This window comes from Platichthys flesus, chromosome 15 (genome assembly GCF_949316205.1).
Source record: "Platichthys flesus chromosome 15, fPlaFle2.1, whole genome shotgun sequence".
In the NCBI taxonomy this organism is placed as follows: domain Eukaryota; kingdom Metazoa; phylum Chordata; class Actinopteri; order Pleuronectiformes; family Pleuronectidae; genus Platichthys; species Platichthys flesus.
The window spans coordinates 17,924,294-17,945,512 of record NC_084959.1 but is presented as its reverse complement, the minus strand read 5'-3'; the positions used below and the strand labels follow the sequence as shown (position 1 = coordinate 17,945,512).

Here is a 21,219-nt window from a genome sequence, read left to right as displayed (position 1 = left end):
ATTAAGTTGAAAACCATTCTCTGTTATGCACAGGCTGACATATGTGGAGTCCTCCAGCAGCTGTCTGCTGTGTATGTCACATGCCTGTGATATTTAGTCCTGGTCCCAGACTGCTGGTGAGATAAAACCCATGATGGCCTGTGTTCTCGCCCCTAATGGGAAATGCTTTCTGCCTGGAGGAAGAAAGAGAGAATCATTCTGTTGACACACTGAATATCAGTGAAGGTCACTCTGGCCTTTCATTACTCAAGTACCTCTACCAGATGTAAATTTATTTAATCTGACTTGTCAATGTTTGCTTTTTTAACACTATACATTATAGTTAGAAGCTTATCAACCCCATATACCTTCTGGTTGCCAGTCCTAAGCCCCTTTTCCACTGGTAAAAAAACATTAACATCGGCAGGGATGGAAACGAGTAAACAGTGTGAATGCGTTAATTGAGCAAAACTGTGAGCCGAGAGAGCATCTCACTTTTTGCAGTGCTTTACTAGCAATGGGAAAGGAGTCAGTCACCTTCTTTCAGCTGGTTTACCCTTATTTAAAAGACCTGTGTATATCTGCTAATTTGGGTGTTAAGTGGTAAGGGTTCTGTTCTGTAGAAATAAACTTCTGAGTCTGGTGCCCCATCTCTCAATATGTAATAACTATGTAGATTTTCAGTCATCCAGGTAATGGCATGTTAAGGAGTGGTTCAAGGCAAAGGGACTTTTGGATGAGAGGGGAAATGTCTTCAAGAGACACAGGCCAGTCTAGTCGACAACTCCTGAAGACTATTTTAGATCTGTCTTCCTCTTGCCTAAGTCTACTTTGAGATTAGATATCACATGATCTGCTCCACAAAGAGAGATATTATGTGTTTTTGTGACAGCCTATTTTCTTTGTTTGGATTGTTCCCCTTAAACAAGATGCCAACTGATTGAATATCAAAGTTTAAAGGAATGTGTTGACTCCTAATGTGAAGGATAGACTATTTTGTTACATTGCTGAGCAAAACACAAATCCATCAACAGCTGTAGACTCTTGAGAAAATACAAGTGTGATGGCAGACATTTAGTCTGATGTTTCATTAAAACAAGTATGTAACTAACAATAGTTCATTATGTTTGGTAAGGGCTGGTAATACAGGGGAATTCCCACAAAGAATTTATCTCCACGGTGAAAACATCCAGGGAAATATTTCAGACTTTTATCACTTGAGGTCCGGGTGATGAGATGCTGGCCTGTAGTGATGACAGTGACGGAGTAATTCTTTTTTTTGGCAACATTGGTGAAAAGGTCCTCATGGGACCTTGTGAGTTTTTGTTTTGTTCAATTAATTTTAGGCACTTCCCTCTCTGTCTGAGAGCACAGTAGCTTGATGAGGTCAGCCCAATCTGTAGAATGAAATTGGCTGAATGGCATCACATTTTGATTGTTTAAAAAAAAGCTCCACTTTACAAAGGCTGTTTATCCTCAGCCTTTTAAACCACTACAGAGAAGCAGCCACAATACCTAGATGTCTTGTGATTTGGTTGGTGTGTTGCTTTAATATTGCTCTTCTACATGGGACTGGTTGACAAAGAAAGACAGTCAAATTTGTGTTTTAGGAGAATCACATTATTCAATATGTGATACAATGTTTGATTTAATAATCTTATGCATTGTAGTACATTAGCAACGCAGAGGAGGAGTAATTGAATATCGTCTTGACTTGATGACTAAACTGTTTCTAAGTGCAACCGTTGTGTATGACCACAAATTAAGTTGTTACTGTTGCAATGTACAAAGTGGGGGTTGTTGCCGGAGCCTGTATGCATCTGCAATTTTCTCTGACAAGATTAAGGGTTATATTGTTCAGGTTGAGCCTGTCGAGGGTGAAACAAATCATTTCTGCTGACACTGCACTAAAAGGACTAATCTGAGGACCCCTCCTTCTGTTCGTCTATTCACTTTTAAAAAGCCAGATATTTGCTGCATGTCTGACACCTTATTAAGCCCTCGGAGGCTCCCGGGATTGTGACATTATTATATGCGGACCATGAGATGATGAGGCAGCCATGCTCGTATGGATTTAATTGCTATGGTTGTAGGACAGGGTTATATTGATTTTGTAAGGGAGGGGGCTGAGATGTCTCCAAATCTTAACAGAAATACAATCTGAAAGCTGAAGGGATGATTTATTTAATGCAGATGCTAAAACACATGTCTCCATGTAAATTTCTTAACTGGGATTAAGCATAACATCTTTAAGAATTTGCCCATCGCTAATAAGAAAGCACATGACTCCACCATGACTTCGAGCGTCAAAAGACCTGAGCTATCTCATTTACATCTCATCATCCTTAAGATCGCTCATATCACCTGTAAATTATGCACATGGTATACTCTAAGACATGAAAGGCAGAAGGCACTAACAAGCATTTCCATAGTCCATTTTATTTGTGCACAACCTCACCCAGAGGACGTTTTTGCAAGAGGTGCATTGGAGGTAGTATCGGATGCCTGAGGGGGAGTAAAGGGGTGTCTCGTGTTGGCTCTTTGTTCTCTAGCGCTCTATGTTAGACCCCTAATCTGTCACCATCATGTACCCCGGGGAGATGGGCCGTGATAAATACATGGGAGGATTTGAGAGGACTCTTCTTCATGATTTATAAATGAGTATAGGGGGAGAGACACGCTGTTAATAAAATAATTCTGGCCACAAACAGCATTGTGGTTCTTTTTATATGTAATTTGTTTATGGAAATATTTCTCTGTTTAGTTTTAGACTGTTGTAGATAACAGGCTTACTTTTTTCACTATTTAATGATATGAAAGTATTTCCATAGCCTCTGTTTTGTAATGAATAATGTGGATATTGCTGCAGGCATAACAGGCTTGGAAAGGGGGTTTACAAAGAGCGTCTAAAAAAATATACTTTAACATTTCGAAATCACCAGATATGTGGTAACAAGATAAAACAAACTTAAACATACTGTAGAAGATGAAATTCTTCTAACTTTACGTGTCTTTTGAGGATGTTTTACAGCCGAGCACTTCAGGTAATATCATTAGAAAACCACTGATGCAGGAGACAGAGATAGAGAGTGTCATTGATTTGACTCTTAATTGTAACACTTCACCGATATCGTCAAGTCCGTCAGTATCCACTTCAATGAAAGGGCTGCTGTTCCCAGTCTTTGCTGGGTGTTGCTTTTCCTCGCCTCTAGTTGTAATTAAAACTGTGATCAAAATCATTTGTTCGACCATGTGGTGTTTGAGGACTGGGTCAATGGGAGGAGGCCTTTCCCTTTTCATTATTGCTTAGAGCAGACAAGGCCCGGACTAATTAAGGAACATTTTCAGATTCAGCTGACTGGCTCCTTCATACCAATCCACAGAGACACACTTTTGGAGGAAATTCAGCAGCAAGTTCTTTCAAATTGTGTACGGTGTTTATGCTTTTAGAAAAATATATCTGCAGTTTAAAAAGCCTGAGTAAATAAATATGCGGATGATCTTATTCTGGGTCTTGTTTGGAAAACAGAAGGAGTCACTCTTGTTTGAAAGATGTTGCCTCCTGTAGAATTGGAACAGTATACCAGTGTTAAGATGCATTGCAATTATAGCAATATTTATGATTATTAAATAATTTGTTATGTGTTGATACTGTTCTGCTGCTGAGACTTTTTTTAACTATAGGAAGCAGAACTATTGAATTGCAGTGTATGTAGCTTGTTCATTTAGTTTTCATTATGTATTATCCTTTTTTCCATCCAGCATAATGTTTTTCTCTTTCCCTGGGAATGTCAGAGGAAAACTAGCCAACAGCTAAACTAGTGTAAACAATAGTTTTCATATTTCTCAAGTCCCAATCTACATAAGGTATAATTAGTGGTGTTCTGATGTATTGCTTTAGCAGACGATCTTCATGGTGATACAATTGGCTAATGTTGAAATGATGTTGCACACCAATGTTAGATTCTAGCTTTTATACTGGTACTTTAACTATCATGTCACACAGACTTAACAAAGGCAAACCATGTGTTTGTGTGCTATGTGCATGTCTGTGCCTTTGTCTTGCTGTCTCCTCAGAGGCTAGTACTCTAGTGGGGGATTTCTAGCTGCTAGCTAAAAATGCTGATGTTGGTGTTTCTGTGAAACCAGACTGAAGATATTTCCATAAGCTGTACAAAAGCTCACATAGACCTCGGACAAAGGGATAATCTGGTTGTGTGACCTCATGAATATGTATGAACAAGCCTCCAAACATTTAATGATTTATCAAAATTTCCATGTCAGTAATGAAACAACAATGATCTGCTCTTTTCCCCTCTATGCAGCCATTTTCAGGGTTCTTCGAAATTTTTTTCCACCAGTTTTGTATCTGTTGCTTATATATTCATAACATTGCAGTGGTGAACACAGTGATGCAAGTCATCTGTCCTTCACTGTGATTTGGTGAATCACAGACACAGGATAAATATATGTTTTTGGTAAGATAATAGGAATGACTTAAATATAAAACACTGAAGTTAAGTCTACTTGCACTTTCTGACAAAACAAACCCTTGAAACTGAGAAACAGAAAATCTTATGCTAGTGTGTACACCTTATTTTCTCAAAATGCACAGTCGGAGCATTTACAGATACTTATATCATTTGATTCATTAAAGGGATAGTTCACCATTATCTACTCGCCACAATGTCAATGGAGGGGTGGGTGAAGGGGTTGAGTCCACAAAACACTTCAGAAGTTTCAGGGGTAAACAGTGTTTCAGCCAAAGTGATCTCTTTCTCAGACGTAATAAAACAACAGAAAAAAAACACAACACGCCTCCATACTGCAGGTGTGGTGTCATCCAAGTGTAAAGTAAGACACAGACTTTGTATCTGTGTTAACTTTCGACTTTATCAGGCTGCCGATAAGATGCCCACAAAGCGGATGAATCTCAGAAAACCCTTCAGACATCTAATTTAGGTCCTCAGAGGCATATAAAACGCCTACTGACCCAGATAGTCATGAGGCATTTTAGACTGCTCTTTTTACAAATATCAGATTTTTTAGTATCAGCTTGCCATACTCCAAGAAATAGAACATAATTTGAAACAAAACACTGTTACTGCTAAAATTTGTCAAAAACTGAGGTTGTTTTGCTTGTCTATAAATGTTTGTTTTATGATAATTGAGATTGGAATAAGTCATTGCTTAGGATGTTTGTACATTCAAGGTCAGTAACATATGCTGGTCCAGGAACCACCTGCCGTGTAGCTTAACAGCCATGTGATTCTAGAATAATTTGTCCTTGTGTGGGCCCACTTTGACTGTGAAGTCCAATCTGACCATTGACCTTATTCTGAACAAGACATTATCCAGATAATGATGTGTACAGGAGCTGCTAATAAAACATTCCAACCATATTCTCATTTCACAGAGCTTAGTCTGATAATGTTTCATGTACACTATATCATACGTCTTATGTATCCGCAACTTTTTTGAAAATATTGCCATTTGTCACCATTTAAACGTAGCTAGTGTTGGGTTCAATAATTATCGTTCACCTATACAAAGCTTCTAAACAGGAAATTCATGACATTACATTATTACTTTACATTTAATTTAGCTGAAGCTTTTATCCAAAGTGACTTACAATAAGTGCATTCAACCATGAGGGTACAAACCCAGAGCAGCAAGAATCAAGAAAGTAAAATTTTCATCAAGAAAGCCTAACTACAAAGTAGTATAAGTAAGTAAGTAAGTAAGTAAGTAAGTAAGAGGTTACCAAGGTAAGCATTTGATGGGGGGTGGAGTCAACTACTTTACAAAAAAACTACTTTTTTTGTAAAGTAGTTGACATAGTGGCTTGAATAAAGGGTGGAAGGAGGAGGGTGACTGGGAGGGTCAAAGGTCGGAAAAGATGGAGAACAGCTTTTCGGGGTTTGAAAATGAAGATGTAATTCTAGTTTGGTAAAAAGAGCTTTTGGCTGTAGAAGAGGAGGCAGAGAAAGAGGCAAGGAGAGATTGATAAGTGAGGATAGAGGGAGCGATGTTCCGACAGACAGGTTCAGAGTTTGTTGATTTGGAAGGGTTGTCAGTTTGTGAGAGTGGGAGAGAGTAAGAGATAAAGAGGTGGCCAGAGACATGAAGTGGGGTTACAGTAAGGTTAGATGTAGAGCAGTTTCTGGTGAAAATTCAATATCAGTGTAGGTGAAAAAAATGTGTGTTTGACAAGCTGATTTGCAGCCCTTAAAGCTTGATGATGTGATCATTTGAAAAGCCCACTTTGATTCACATCCTCTTCTAAGGAAGGAAAAGCATAGAAGGGTGTTTTGATGAAAGCTGACCCAGATGTCTTAGGGGCTTTTCAAAGCACAACAAATATATTACACCCACCACCACTCTGCTTTTATCAACTGCAAGGGCACAAGAGCTCTCACAGCAGGATTACTCTGAGTGGACGGTGAATGGGTAATTTTGGATTTTTGTATTGTTCATTTAAGTTATTGCTTAATCACTTCTTACTTTGAATTTCAGATGAATGGTATTTGGTAAACAACTACTCCCATTCAACCACATTAATACAGTGCCTCCATGTATGATATAGTATATTCCGTATCAATAATTGACAATTTGGGGTTTATTATCCCGCAAAAAGAAATGTTGGAATCAAAAGAACTTATTTTATTACTATGTATTATTTTTTCAGCTTTACAATCAAATCATTACATTTTCATTTTGATAGTGACAAAAATAAATTAAAATGCTAAAAACGTTATAATCCATGGTGCATATCATTTTTGTCTAGACCCTGCAGGCTGCAGACAGTATCAGTATAGGTGTCAGTAAAGTTTTTTTGCGTTTGTGATTGTCTGTCTGTGTGGGTTTCTCCATGCGTGTGTGTATGTGTATGTGTGTATTATAATCTGCTTGTCACCGCAATTATTGCAGACAGATTCAAACAGAGCATTGGAAGATGGCTCCATTAGGCCCATCTGCCTTGCCCAAAGCTCTGGCTCCTCTGACAGACGTTTGTATGGAGACCCCTGCCCTCCTACTGAGTAACATCTGCCTTGCTCACTGAGCCAGACCCATGTGAGAACAGCACCACTGAGAGAGAAGGAGCACATGTCTGAATGCTAATACACTGGCCTTGAGTAGACCTCACCACCTGCAGCTCTTTTCTATGGCAGCACGGTTGGCTTTAGTTTACAAGGAGCCAGCATTACCTCATGCTTCAGGAAGAGCTTCCGGTGTTTCGGTATGATTCACGGGGAACAATTACAAGAAATGGATGGACTCCAAGATCATTAGAATCAGAATCGAAGAAGGCGGAGGTTAAGTTCATTCTGGCAGGCCTTCCTCTAATGTGATAGATTTGGCTTTAGTATCGCCTTCCTGAGAGGAGGACTGATTCACTGGGACTGGCCGACTCATATGACTGATGGCAAAGTAACACCCAAAGACACAAAGGTTCATCTTAGAGCTGAGCCCAAAGTACCCCACCCTGAATTCTGAAAGAGTTGCCCTTTTTATGTTGAAGAAAGACAACAAACATGCCGCCAAAACAACTCCCTGGGAAATCGAATCTGTCTGTCTGTCTGTCTGTCTGTCTGTCTGTCTGTCTGTCTGTCTGTCTGTCTGTCTGTCTGTACTCAACTGAGTGTCATTCTAGTGTTATGCTTTCCATTTGTATTTAAGTCCTTCAATTAAATATGTGCTAGACAAATTGTTTTAAGAATTTGATTTGTTAGGGTTTTTACTGCTTTTGTTAGATCTGTTTGTGCCAAAACTCTAGTACAAATTTAGCTGAAAAAACACTGAAAGAGTAAACCACTGACAGCCAATTGTTAATGAGCTACAGGAATTATTGACATAACCACAGTTTAGTTACTGACCTCTTGTTTGATTGCAAATTGTTTCATATTAATATTTGTCAGCAGATTATTATATGTATAATAGGGGTAGAAATAGAGGAACAGCCTCGGTATCCACAGCCACAACAATTTAAATGTACAATTCCTGCTCCTACTTCCCTGGACCATTCCTTGTGCTTACCACACAGCATGATGTTGATTCCCTAACCATAAGGAAATTCAATATTGTGTGTGAAAAAATCTGATTTCTAGTTCAATGCCTCTTTTTGTGTCTCTTTTGAGTGATTGCTACTTGCTCTGAGTGAGGCATAAATACAATGCGATATTGTTAGGAGAAGGAGTTAATGGTTTTGTTGCTATTTATTTGTCTAATATGTACCATGTTCACATGAAAGAATCATAGCATTTAACTGTTTAAGAAAATAGCTGAAATTTTGACCGAGAGCTCTAATGCCGGAAATTCCGTGCAACAAATAAATCAAGCCAAGATAGTTGAATAAGCAGTTTCCAACTGTCCCTGGAAAATGCATTCATCATGAACAAATAGCAAATAGTCTGCTCATGAGGTGCTGTTCACAGGATTTTACGACAAGCTTTTGTCTGCAGTTTTTCAGTGTACCTCAATACATCATGTAATGAGGGTGAGAAGAGAATGTCCTCCAGACTGTGTGCCTGTTATAGGGTTGTGTGTGTGTGTTTGAGTGTCTGTGTGAGTGAGTGATGAGTGAGTGATGAGTGATTGAGTGTTATCCTTAGCAGAAAGTGCTGCTTAAAAGGCCCTTGTGTTTTGCCAGTTGTATGCTTTTAATTTGTAGCAGCAGCAGGTGGATGATCCACTCATATCAGCAGGAAGTTAATATAATCTGTGAAGAGTGAGGCTGATATCAATGAGACAGAATTGCACTATATTATATGTTTGTGTGTTTGTTTTTTTCATCCCATGTTTGGAACTCCACCACTACCAATAAAGTAAAACACGTAGAAGGATAATTGCTATTTAAAATACATTAAATGTCTATTTCAGAAGAAACTTCAACCATATAGTATCGACTATATTTCAATCGTGTGAAAATCTCAAGGATAAGTCATGTCTGTGGATGTCATAGGGTCAGTAGTTTCCTTATCAAATGTTTAAGGTGCAGCTATTGTTATCCAGAATAGAATGACAACATTTTGTGTGTCAGTATTGTAGCTGGTGCCAAGCTGTGCTTGAAGAGAGCAATCACATTGAATGACAATGTACCTGCTTACTCAGCACCTGGATTGATTATAAGTGTTGTCAATGAAACATTTTATTGCCTGCAGTGTCAAATAGTAATTACATCTTTGTTTTGATTGCAGGAGATTTACAACAAATTTAGAGTGTATTGTCAAATTACTAAAACATGTATTTATTGTCACTATGTTATATTGCATTTGAAGTAGTTTTCGTCTAATTTTGCAAACTTGATGGAAGTTTGTGCAGATTGCGTCTTTTTGCACAGCATTTATTTATTCATACTCCAAAATTTAGAAGTCAGTAGAACAGGTGTTCCTAATTTCATTCATATTGTGTCTGCTGCTCTGCATGGTTTTACCCTTAGACCATATGGTAGTTCTGGCACCAGTTAAGGACCCGCTAAGTAGACACTCCGGATGTCCCATGTCACCATCATAATAGTACTGACAGATAAACACACAGGAGCCTCAGCTGCTGGTTCAGTAAACAGCTGGTCATTAGCGTTGACTTAAGACACAGGTACAGGGGCATTAAAGACCCTCCAGAGAGCCACCAGATCACCCATCTTCTGCAGTCGCCAAGACAACATAATCTCACAAGATGATGGTTACATTTCTTTTTTGGACTGTGCCATATCATCAGGATGTTTAATATGACATTAGTCTTTGTGTAGTTAGAAAAGTGATTATATGGCAAAGGGATATTTCAGGTTAGTAAAGAGGTTCCAAATAGCAATGACATCTAAACAGGTTTACTGGTGTGTCACATCTGTGTGCAGATTGACCTGTCACATATATTTAGCCGTACCAGCCACAGTGGGCCCAGGTGACTATTTTGTCTGGTGTGTTTTAGTCTGAGGGCAGAACCATACCCTCACCTCCAGCTTATCTATTCCCCTGTCTGTCTGTCCATCTGCTCTCTCTTCAATCCATGTGTGCCAGGTCTTCTCTCAACCTGTCCCCATGTGCCTCAGAGCTCATTTAGAGCATCCCTGACACAGAGGCACTGAGGCACAGCAGCATCACCACTTCCAGCCATCCTCCACATGGATGATTAGCACCAATGACAGTCCTGATCAGTACATTGACTATCTGCCATGCTGGCTGCTGCTTTGTTCAGCTGTCCCTTCACAATAAAAAAACAACGTAACAAGATTATTACTCCATCACTACTACACATAAATCAAATCGCAATGTAGATTCATGTGGAGTTCCACTCTGGCGAACTTGAACCATCGATATTCATTTCACATTTGCATATGTGTGACCAGGGTACAACTGTTATGACAGTATGGTGCCAGAATGTTCTAAACGCCATAACACATTAAGTCTATAAATCAACAGAACAATTCAAAAAGGAATAGTTTATTCTGATTTATCTGTGTGATGTGGTTTCCATCTTCCCCTCTCTTCCTCTCTCCATAGTGCGACGTGTGAACAGAGCTATTCCTCTCTTTATGCTGAGTTATTGTGGAGTAATAGGTGTTCAGAGCTGCTGGTAGACTAATTGAGTTGGTCTAATGAAAAGTATTTTCAGTGTGCTGTCATCTGTCAGCCACAATTAGTTGCCATTACAAGTAGTGGCTATGTGAACACGTGCTGACAAGCAGGGCTTTTGATGCGGCCGACAGATGGGAAATGATTGAAGCAATGTTGTAGAGATACAAATCAATCCCTGTTTCACTGTTAAAGTGTATGTGGGTCTTTGTTTATTATGCAAAGCAAAAAAGTATTCAGTTAACTGAATATGCTGTTGTGCTCCTCTTTCAGAATGGCACTGACTACGGGTTCCTGGTTCGTCAGAACTCTGAACTCCTGCGAGCCCTTGATGAGCTGGAAAAGACTTGCTCCATGCTGAGGGAGGAAAATTGCCTGCTGGTAAGACTAAAAATAACAGTTAGTCTTGACACAAAGCTTCCTAGAAAGTAGGCCAGGTGCACAGACACGTTGAATACAACAGCTTTATGAGCGTTGTGTCTGTTAGGAGCTGTAACTTGATATTTGTCGTTATTTCACATTTATTCAGTTTATAAAAAGTCTGCATTTTTCCCTTTCCACGTCTGCCTTCTGAAATTCCCCCCATGCAGGTTACACAGGCATATATAAAACCCTAAGATAAGATCAAATAAAATGATTTAACGAGGAAATAAACTATATTTGTGCGCATATATAAACATATAAGTAAATTGGTAAAATAAATTGACAAATTCACAATAAGAGGGATAACAAAATTGGTATATGTCAAACAGATACAAATAAAAGTAAGGGCACGAGGACAATTCTGACCCTGATTATTAGTAATGAAACAGGCTGATAAACAATATTTAGAACCAATATACATTTACAGTAAAAAGAAAAATCTAAAACTATGACTTTTGCAGTTCAATTTCATATTAAGTTATCATGTAACTTTATTTTCAATTTTTTTGTTAAAATGCCACATTTAATCAAGTGTTTGCTATCATGTTGAGTAAATGTGAATAAATTAAAATAGCTAAATTGTGTGTTTAATGTGTATATTTATGTATAAATTTAACTTTATTTAATTAAATCCCCACAGAATGGGACTGCAGAAAGAAAGAGACAACTGCATGAGAGCCAGAACATCGCATTTAAAATTCAATGATTCAGATAATCTATGAAATGCTGAAATATCGTATCACAAACCAAACGCCCTGCCAGGAAGTGTTTCTGACTCTCTGTTGAATAATGACTCCTCAATAACATTTGCTGCGCCCGTTTGGTTGTGCATTGCTGTGTTACTATTTGCTGCTGGCATTGTCTGATGATGAGTTTTGTTTCCCTTGTGGTTAGCGAAAGAGCAGCGCCCCAGAGACCGAGGAGAAGGTCAGGCGGCTGAGGAGAAAGAACACAGAGCTCGCAGTTCTCGCTAAGAGGCTGGAAGAAAGAGCTCGGAAACTGCAGGAGGCAAACCTCAGAGTGGTATAACACACATATTAAAAATAAAAAAGTCTCAAACAATTTCACACTGAACTGCCAGGCCTATTTGTCTGCACTCTGACCCAAATGCTGGGAGTGAATCATTATCAAGCACCACCATCCAAATCAGCACATCATCATAATGTCTGGTAATGAGTTGAATGGAATAGTTGAACATGTGATGAATGGGAGCTTTGTTGAAAAATACCAGAACTCTACTGAATAATTTAATGCATCACTAGAACAGTCACAAGAACTCAATAGGAAGTTAAAAAATATCTTACAAAAGAGATGCAGCAAAGACTAAAAAGATTATATAAAGCAGAACAAAAAACAAGCACTATTATTAGCAGTTTAAAACATTTACATTCTTCATAAAACCATGTGGACATGTATTTCTAATGGTTGACTTGTTTTAAGTATTGCTCTCTAGTTAGGTATCATCTTATGAGGGCCACTCAAACGGAAATAAATGCGCACTTTTTATATTTATATATATATATTATAGTATGTTATATGTATAGCTAAAGTACAGCAGTCATCTCAAGGGCCATCTGTCTCTGTCCCGACTGCTTAGGTCACAGGCCAATGTATACAGATTTCTTTGAAACTGAGTTAATTTGCTTCAGTTATTGTTTGAAGCCTCAGTGAAACTTCCCCTCTGGTGTCCTCCCTGCTGATTAGTACATTCAGTATGTTTCCTTCTTGCACTTGTACAGGTGAACTCCCCGTCACTGATGAGACCCGGGTCAGTGGAACAGTACAAACGGGCGTTTGCCCGTCAGCGAGCTCGTGACCTCGCCCAGCACGCTGATGCACTACTGTCTAAGGACAAAGAGATTGCTGCCCTGCAGCAGGAGTGCAGAGAGCTGGAGGCACGACTGGGCACCAACAAGGTATTCCAACACTTCCCCATTAAATACTTACTCAGCAAACATTGAACTGTGGTTATGAATTAGAACCTGAGCTCAGTCTGGAATTAAAGATGGATCAAGTTAAGATCACATAACATAACTGACCATCACTGATTTTTAGAGTTTTGCTCTACTGTGCCACATTAACTTATTCCTCTATTGACTATCCCTGCCAACGGCTCATTATGCCACAAGCTCGCCCCCTGCTGGACAACATGGGCACTGCTCATCCTTACTACCTCCTAAGCCCGTATTACAAAGGCTGCGTCACTGCTCATGTCTCGATGACAGTGCAGGAATAGGCTGCCTTTCTAAGGGCCTGTTTTTAATTACTGGTACAGTGACTTAACAGCTCATACTGTGAACATGTGCTGTGTTAAACAGTGAAAGGTCTTACTCTATGAGCTGAGCATTGATTTGATTAGAATGACTGTGCTAAATCTCTAATGCAACCAAAACACATTTCATTCATTATGTCACGACGGTGACAGTGAGGAAGGGTAAAGCACGCAAGATTAATTTAAAATCAAGAAGATGGAAAATTAAACAAGGTCAGTTCAAAAAAATACAATTAGATCACAATGCACATGATTTGAGATTGCTTTATATCTTTATTTGAGATTAACTTCCTCTGAATCAGTTTAGTAGTTGGAGATACAGACACTGTTATAACAACAGTTCAAATAACATGTATGGCTGTCTCTAATGCATGTCTATATGTCTGTTCAGGACTCCCCTGTTCCATCTGGCAGAGTGGAATTTGAGAAGCTTCTGAGAGAGTCTCAGAGGGAGGTGCTGCGGCTCCAAAGACAATTGTCCGTCACATCTTCCACACAGCAACACAACCACAGTCCCGATCCCAGTTGCCTGGAGAAGTGTGAAGAAACAGAGGAGGAGGAGGAGGTGGAGGCGAAGGTAAAGTCACCCCACCACCCTCATATCAAAGCACAGCCCAACTCTACACTGACCCCTGTTGGACTCAAAACTTTGTCCAAGCCCACTAAAACTTCAGTTTAACTGTAATTTAAAACTGACATCCAAAAAGTAAAACTCTATCATAGTTGCTTTGTACTGATGATTGTTTTAAAAGATAAAAAGCTCAAAATGATCCAGACATTTTTACCTAAGTCAGTGTAAGGCTCTTAAAGGCGTTTCTGAAAAGCTTGTGGGCTGATACTTCTGTGTGATTACAAACATGCACGGATAAGGATATCATGTACTTACACCAAGGAGCATTGATGCTGGTGCTATTACTGTTAAATTGGGTTTCTACTTTTTGTTGCTAATCAAAAAAAATATATTTTGAAGCCTTGTGTATGTTTATGTTGGCATGATTGCTGTTTTACAGTTTTATATAATGGCTTGTCGTTGGACCTGATACTAATCTGCCAGAAGCCATAATGAGATGATTCCCTGTCTTGAACTTGGGCCTGATCAAAGATACCAAAGTCACAAACTCTGATCCTCTCTGCATGTAATACTGATCTGCTCTGTATTCAGTTCTTGGAAGCAGTTCTTCACCGATGCTTAGAGATGTACGTCACTGGCAAAAATGTTTAATGTACACATACTGGATTTAGTTAGGCTCATATTTTTTTTAATGGAGAAATATTGACAATATATTTTTACTGTTGTCCTTTGATTTTAAAGAATTTTTTTTTTTTAATTACTGTCAGTTTATATCACTTTAAAGGCAAACATCCATTATATTTATGTAAAATTCTCCTTTGCCTGTGAAAGGAGTAAAATTATATGCCTGCTGAGCTCAAATGAGAACGCCGATTGTGGTAATCTCTCATTTGTGGGACGAACACACGCACTGCCAGTGGCACGCGCACACCCAGAAAGGGGCCATGTTGTGTGAACTCTAATCCCCTCTAACAACAGAATGGTACAGTCCAGTAATCCGCTCTCTGTTGCTGTGGCAGCGGTGAGAGGGTTTTGGGTGGTAGGTAAGACTCTAGCCGCACTAAAGACTTTTCTATCTCGCCCTGCTCTGGATAACTAGCAGGCCGAGGGAAGCCTTGACGTTGCCACAAATCACACGAAAGGGGTAGGTCGTCCTTTATGGTTTAATTATCTCGGTGTCTACGTATCTCTGTTCCTGTGCAGTTCTCCTTGGCTAACTTCATATGGGTCTGCTTGGATGTGAGAATAAAGCTGTGCAGGACTCAAACTTGTGACTTGGCACTGAAAACAAATCAGTGTCATGACGAATCTGGGGTGTGAGGGAATGAGCACCAAGCTACGGGAGCTGTATTTGTGTTATATGATTCAACCGGCAGCACGTTCTGAAAGATTATCAGTTTTTTACATGCAGCCCTTCAGTGCAGCGAAGGATATTTTCATCAAGGTCTTATGGCTGCTGTTTTTAAATTAAATTCAGTTAAAGAAAATCTAAGCTTGTGTGTGATGACACGGCCACTTTCTTACACGTTAGAGAGATGGCACACACATGAGGCCTGGTCAAGGACAGCCAGTCAGTTTTCTATCCTCAGTCATATTTTGGAGCGTCCAGATGTAGAATTTGGACAAATCGACTTAGCGACAGACAGGGTGGTAGAGCGTTTGATTGGCGGACATTGATATGCTTCGTATTAAAAAGAAAATCAACGGCCAGGCCAATCCATTAAGGTGCTTTTAAAAGAAGTGATCCAGTTACCCGTTTCAGTAGTCTGCAGGGATTATACCAATGTGCTTATGGCGTTCAGGGCCTGCTGCATGGGATCTGACCCTGCTTTAGTATGCATGGGCCCAGGGAGTACTTGATCCTTTAGTATATATGGACCACGTCAGTGTGAAGTGTCCACAATTGCACCTGACTGTGTGAAGTAGTTTGCAAGTAGAGGTGAGCCTCTAAACATGGACCTCATACGACAAAACACACATCATGACCTCAGCAGTAGGATAACCTGAAGACATGGCTGCATTCAGGTCATTTCTTTATAATGATGCATATGACTGTCTTTACTCAATATTTATAATACGACTTTAATTCAATTTTTATGCATCCAAAATTACCCCCCCCCCCCCTAGTCTCATTCGTGTGACACAGCTGCTCAGACTCTGACCTAACTGTTAATGTTTGTTACTGAACCTGGTTGCAGACAATCACATTTTGCAAATTCTAATGAATAAGGTTTCTATTATAAATGACTTTACATTCTCAAAGACCACAATGGTAGATCTAAAATATATAATAGCATAATATATATATATATATAATTATTGTTTCTGTGTTTTCAGAGGTTAAACAACTTCTGCTGTTTTCAGTTTTTACATTAGGAATTTTTGTCCTATCTTTAATGACATAGTCAAGCCAAAGGACATAAAGTAAGATACTTTCACCAGGTATTGTCTGTAAAATGTTACTGAAAGGCTGCACAGAAAAGAGCCAGGGGATGTGGGGACTAATCCAAAATATTATTTCATGCTAGAACTGTTTAAAAGTAACTATAAATAACTTATAAATAACCACGTTTATAATCTCTGACTTTGAACTCAGTGCATACTAAACGGGGAGAACGCTCATATGTACTCTATGAACTCCATGTTCAAGTTTAAGGTCAACTTAAGGTAACAGATGATAGATGCATTTTTTTAATTAATGCAAAAAACAAAAACAAATTCATGTCAGTATGTTGTGTTCATCTCTGTGTCATTATTCAGCTAATGCTAAATTTAGCATCCCTGAATATAAACATTTACTATAGAAATTTAATATAGAAATTCCAAAACAATGTTGACTTGCTGGTTATAATTCATTTTTATTAAAAGACACAATAAATCTATGCATGTACCAGGCAGCTTTATACTCACTCCCATATTTGTTCAAGTGAGGCTTTATCTTGATGCACTTATTGCTTATAAATTTGTAATTTTCATCTTTTGACCGTTTGTGACCAGTTGACCAAAACAAGTACAACATTCTCATTAAATCAATTTATTGTCTTTTTTAAATACACTTCATATAAAAATACAATGGTCAACAGTTTCCTCCTGAGGCTGAGTGAAGCTTTGGGTACTTATATATAGATATGTATAAACATTATATTGTAGTATTGCTATGACATTCACCCTTTCACCTTCATTATAACATGGTACATTTTTAAATTCTTCCTTCCTTGGTCAAGGTTCATATAATCCTCTGAAAGATTCTTCTGTTTTCAGGATCAATTTAGTTTTATATAGTTTTAGAGAAGAATCTGTGATTGTACTACGCCAATCATCAGTGGAAAGATTCTATATTGCTTCTTAGACACAAGTTGAATTTTGCCAATATTTAGCAGGTACAGCAATGGGTTTTAGGTATTTTAACCATTAAAAATATTTAAAAATATATAGTTGCAATTACATAAAGTGCTTCCATGTCTTGATTTAGTTTTCCAAATATAAAATTAATCCCCTCCTGTATATGAGGTATAAGATATGTTGTTTGAATGTTTTGAAGTATTAACATTCAGCTGAGCTACACATCAGAATAGAATCTCAAACATTGACTGCAAATGATTCTTAATAACTCTAAGCCCTGGTCTAATACTCTCTATGACAGTCCTTTAGTCCTCATAACATCATATAAATGATGCATTATGTAATATTCCCCCTCGTGCTTATTCGTCAAAACCATGTTAGAATTATATCACATTGCCTTAACCCTGATTATATCTGCTCATCATTGTGAGCTCCCTTTACAAAAAGGATTGCTCTTTTTTAAGGGATTTGACCTGCAGGCTGATGTATGACATACTGATTTTAAAATATTACCACTGGTTAGTTAGTCCCACTAAACTATCTCAATTATTAAAACAACGATTTTATTACTACGTTGATATGTTTAATTTTGATTCGATTCATGGTGAAAGTTGGCTCTAAACTCCAAAGAAGGAGTAAAGCAAAGTAGTGAAGTAATCATTAAAGGATTTTTTTTTTTTTTATTTACTTATGGGATCTTATCTGACTAATGGGTCACTCCCACCTCGCTGCATGGCTGCCAGATTGTAGCAACTAACTCCACACGCTTAAGCCAGCCCAGTGGATTGGTATGAAGAGCTACACGCTAATTAGGAATCACAAGAACGGCGACTGTTTAACAACTAACCAAAGACACTTTGTAAAGATGATGGGAAATGGGATGATCCCATGCTTTACGTTTGACCACAAAAAGGAATCAGGAACAGGGAGACAACAAAGCAAAGCACTTGTTTAAGGTACTCATTCCTGTGTGCTGTTTTTGTAAAGGGGCCAATGGAATTAGTGCCTCCTGCTGGCCTTTCGTCACCACTACTCACACCATCTGGTCCCCTTTCCAAAAGATAAACCAGGGATGGCCTCGCTTAACTTCACAGGCGTGCCACTGAATCTGTGCTAAACAGTCAAAATGAGTTATCAAACTATGTTGAGGTTGTCTGTCATCTACTGTGAACATACTATTTAAGAACAACCCTAAACCTGTCCTTGATGTGAGCTGCGACGCGTGTGTAAAGAAGAAGAACATTAATCTCCTGCACATTCAACACACAGACACTTAACAGGCTTTTAACTGTGATGCAGGAAAACTTTTACATGATTTTTCTATGCTGCATGTGAATGTAATAGGGATAAAATAAATGTAAGGTGTGTAAATTAAATCTTTTTAAATATAGTATTAAATAATACCAGAAAAATTCCTCTGTTTTAAGAAATTAAGTGTTATCTTCCAGACAGGGAATTCTGTTTTGTTATTGATGGATTGCTGAAAGGGAGAACTTTGTTGTTATGTAAAAAAGAACAATGACTGGACACATCAGTCCAAATAAGTACTGTTATAATTCAGTTTCGTATTGGATAGAGGATTTAACTGGACTTCTCTCTGAACCTTCAATCTCTCCTGTATGTATCAACTCTAACATGAAAGAATTAGCAGTTTAGCTGTTCCATCATTGAAGATTTGATTTATTCGTCTGTCGTGTGAAAGGGCCAAACCCTGTTTATATTACTAGAGTAATGTAAGACACATAAATAAGAGAAGCCAGTGCTCCCAGGTTTGATTATGTTTTTTATCTTTCGTGACTATTTAACACCACCAGTACAATGAGTGAGTTAACATAGCTACTTTTAACAGAATTTATTTAATCTTTGCAGGTAATTGATCACATTACGTATAAATGGATCTTTGGTGGTATATGGCTGTTGTGCGGTATCCCTTTGTCATTTCAGAATAGAAATCTTCTCAGTTCATTGTTGTGACTATAACTAACTGTTAGGTGTTCAGTAATGTGCCTTGTAGTGATTAAAAATGTAAAGGAAAGTAGAGTGGTAAGTTGAGATCCCCTCTGCAGCACGTGGCACACTGCTTTTGATCCTGTTATTGGGTCATGGCCTTGGCTGCACTAGCACAGTTCTACTCCGAGCATAAGTAGGTTTGCTCTAAAATTAGATACTGATTCCGACTCTTAACCCCCCACCAATGTCAGCCTGTCCCCCACCTGCATCCCAGTTCGACCAGTGATACAAGTTGTGAAGATGAATGTGTAGCTGTAATTGATTAAAAAACATACTCTGAAACATTTGAGTCACTAACACGCAACCTAATTAGCAAGGACAAGTTCCTGCTAATGAGTTCGAGTCATGTTGCAGGCTACAGGGATTTCCCCTGGATTATTCATTGATTGTAGTTGGACCACTGGGAAGGGGGCGTGCCGCTAATCCCTCACTCGCAGCAGGGGGTTATGTTTAGTGTCTAAACATTACATCACACACTTGCTCCCTGCTTTACGATCAGAGCAGAAGCTTTATATAAAGACTATCTTGAAACGTGACTTTTTTTAAATAATCTCTGTAAACGTAAAGTGACTGACTGAAAAGTTCTTCCTTTCCCTGTCAGGTTGGAGGGGAGACCCCGTGTGTGGCATTAGATGAAGCTCCATCCAGGTGTGAGAAGACTCCCGGAGAGGAGGAGGAGTTGGGGCTGCGAGTGACGCCCAAACCGGGCCTCTGCCCGAACCCCTCTGATCAGGAGGATCACACAGAGGAGCAGCGCCTACAGTTTCTGGTGAGAGCACTCTGCTGTGCTAAGCTTCAAAATACTCCAGACCTGTAGAGGAACATTCAGCGTACAATCATGCAGTGGTTTCCACTGCTAAAATGCCATTTTTTATTATTTTGGAATTTTCAAACTGGAGCTTTCATCCAAACAGTCATTAATGAGAGTCATAGACGTCTCTGAGCAGCACTAATGGCACATTATGCTTGACTGCAGGGACAGGACTTTGTTCTCTACTCTGCATTTTCATGTGAAATTGCAGCCTGAATTGCAGTGCTGTGGCTGAACTGACTGCCACTAAAGGAAAAACCAGGGTCAGATTTGTTATGTAATGCAGGGATTATTTTGATCTTGTCCCTTGGAAACAGAAGAATAGCACATTGGCCTCACTGATTCTACAAGTGGGTCTCGTGGTTTAAATAGACCACAGTCTCTCTGAGCTATGCAAAATGGAGATTATAGACATAAATAGATGTTGTCTTGTTTATTGTTTGAGCATCAATAATGGACATCAGCTGTAAACAACTTGCAGTACAAGCAGAATTGACTATAAAGTAGAAATGTTGTCATTAACAGGATGTGTTTCATCGTCATTTTTGTGTGTTTTTGTAATTCATAAGAACACGAAAAGTTTTATTCACCATCATTTGAGGATTTCATGACTCACTGTTTCCTAATAAAAGCTGGTTGCAGATTTTTCCAGCAGTGTGGAAAAAGTCACCACTCATTGTGCCAATGCAACGCTGTATATTTCTTCAGGCAGTGATGTTTTTGATGGCTTTGGTGCCTGATGGTTTCTATGGTTTCTGTATATAAAAATCTTTGGTTTGTTAATAGGATCTCAAATTTACATCATAGATTAACTGGTTATCATTCCTCGAGTATGACTGAGTCATGGAGAAAAGTTTGATCTCAGACAATGGGATTTCTTAGATGAGTTTAATGAGATACAATATGGAATAAAGCCTGTCAGCTGAGTAAACACTGAGCTGAAATTAGCCCACAAAGCATTCAAGTAATATTTTTAGCTGCTAGGGTTGGTTGGTTTGGTCCAGACTGAAATATCTCAACAATATTTGGACATATTTCCATACAAATATAAACATTCATGGTGCAAAGTGGATGGATATTTGTCACCAATGACTATATGTTTATTGTTAATTCATGCTAAACATCAGCATGTTAGCCACAGTGCCCAAAGAGGCGGTGGACTAGTGGCAGAAACTTGGACTATGGGCAGAGAAGGTCTCTGGTTCGTCTCTGGTTCGACTCCACGGAGAAACAACAAAAA

At 38.8% G+C, this 21,219-nt stretch overlaps 1 protein-coding gene across 1 annotated transcript in view; it reads left to right on the top strand.

The window, feature by feature from the left end:
- Positions 1 to 21,219, top strand: part of LOC133969297 (peripheral-type benzodiazepine receptor-associated protein 1-like) — a 60,269-nt gene that overhangs the window by 12,555 nt on the left and 26,495 nt on the right. Inside the window, exons 3-7 of the mRNA XM_062405688.1 lie at positions 10,824 to 10,931; positions 11,868 to 11,996; positions 12,713 to 12,889; positions 13,637 to 13,822; positions 19,770 to 19,937. Coding sequence (XP_062261672.1) covers positions 10,824 to 10,931; positions 11,868 to 11,996; positions 12,713 to 12,889; positions 13,637 to 13,822; positions 19,770 to 19,937 — 768 coding nt within the window. The remainder of the gene's footprint in view (positions 1 to 10,823; positions 10,932 to 11,867; positions 11,997 to 12,712; positions 12,890 to 13,636; positions 13,823 to 19,769; positions 19,938 to 21,219) is intronic.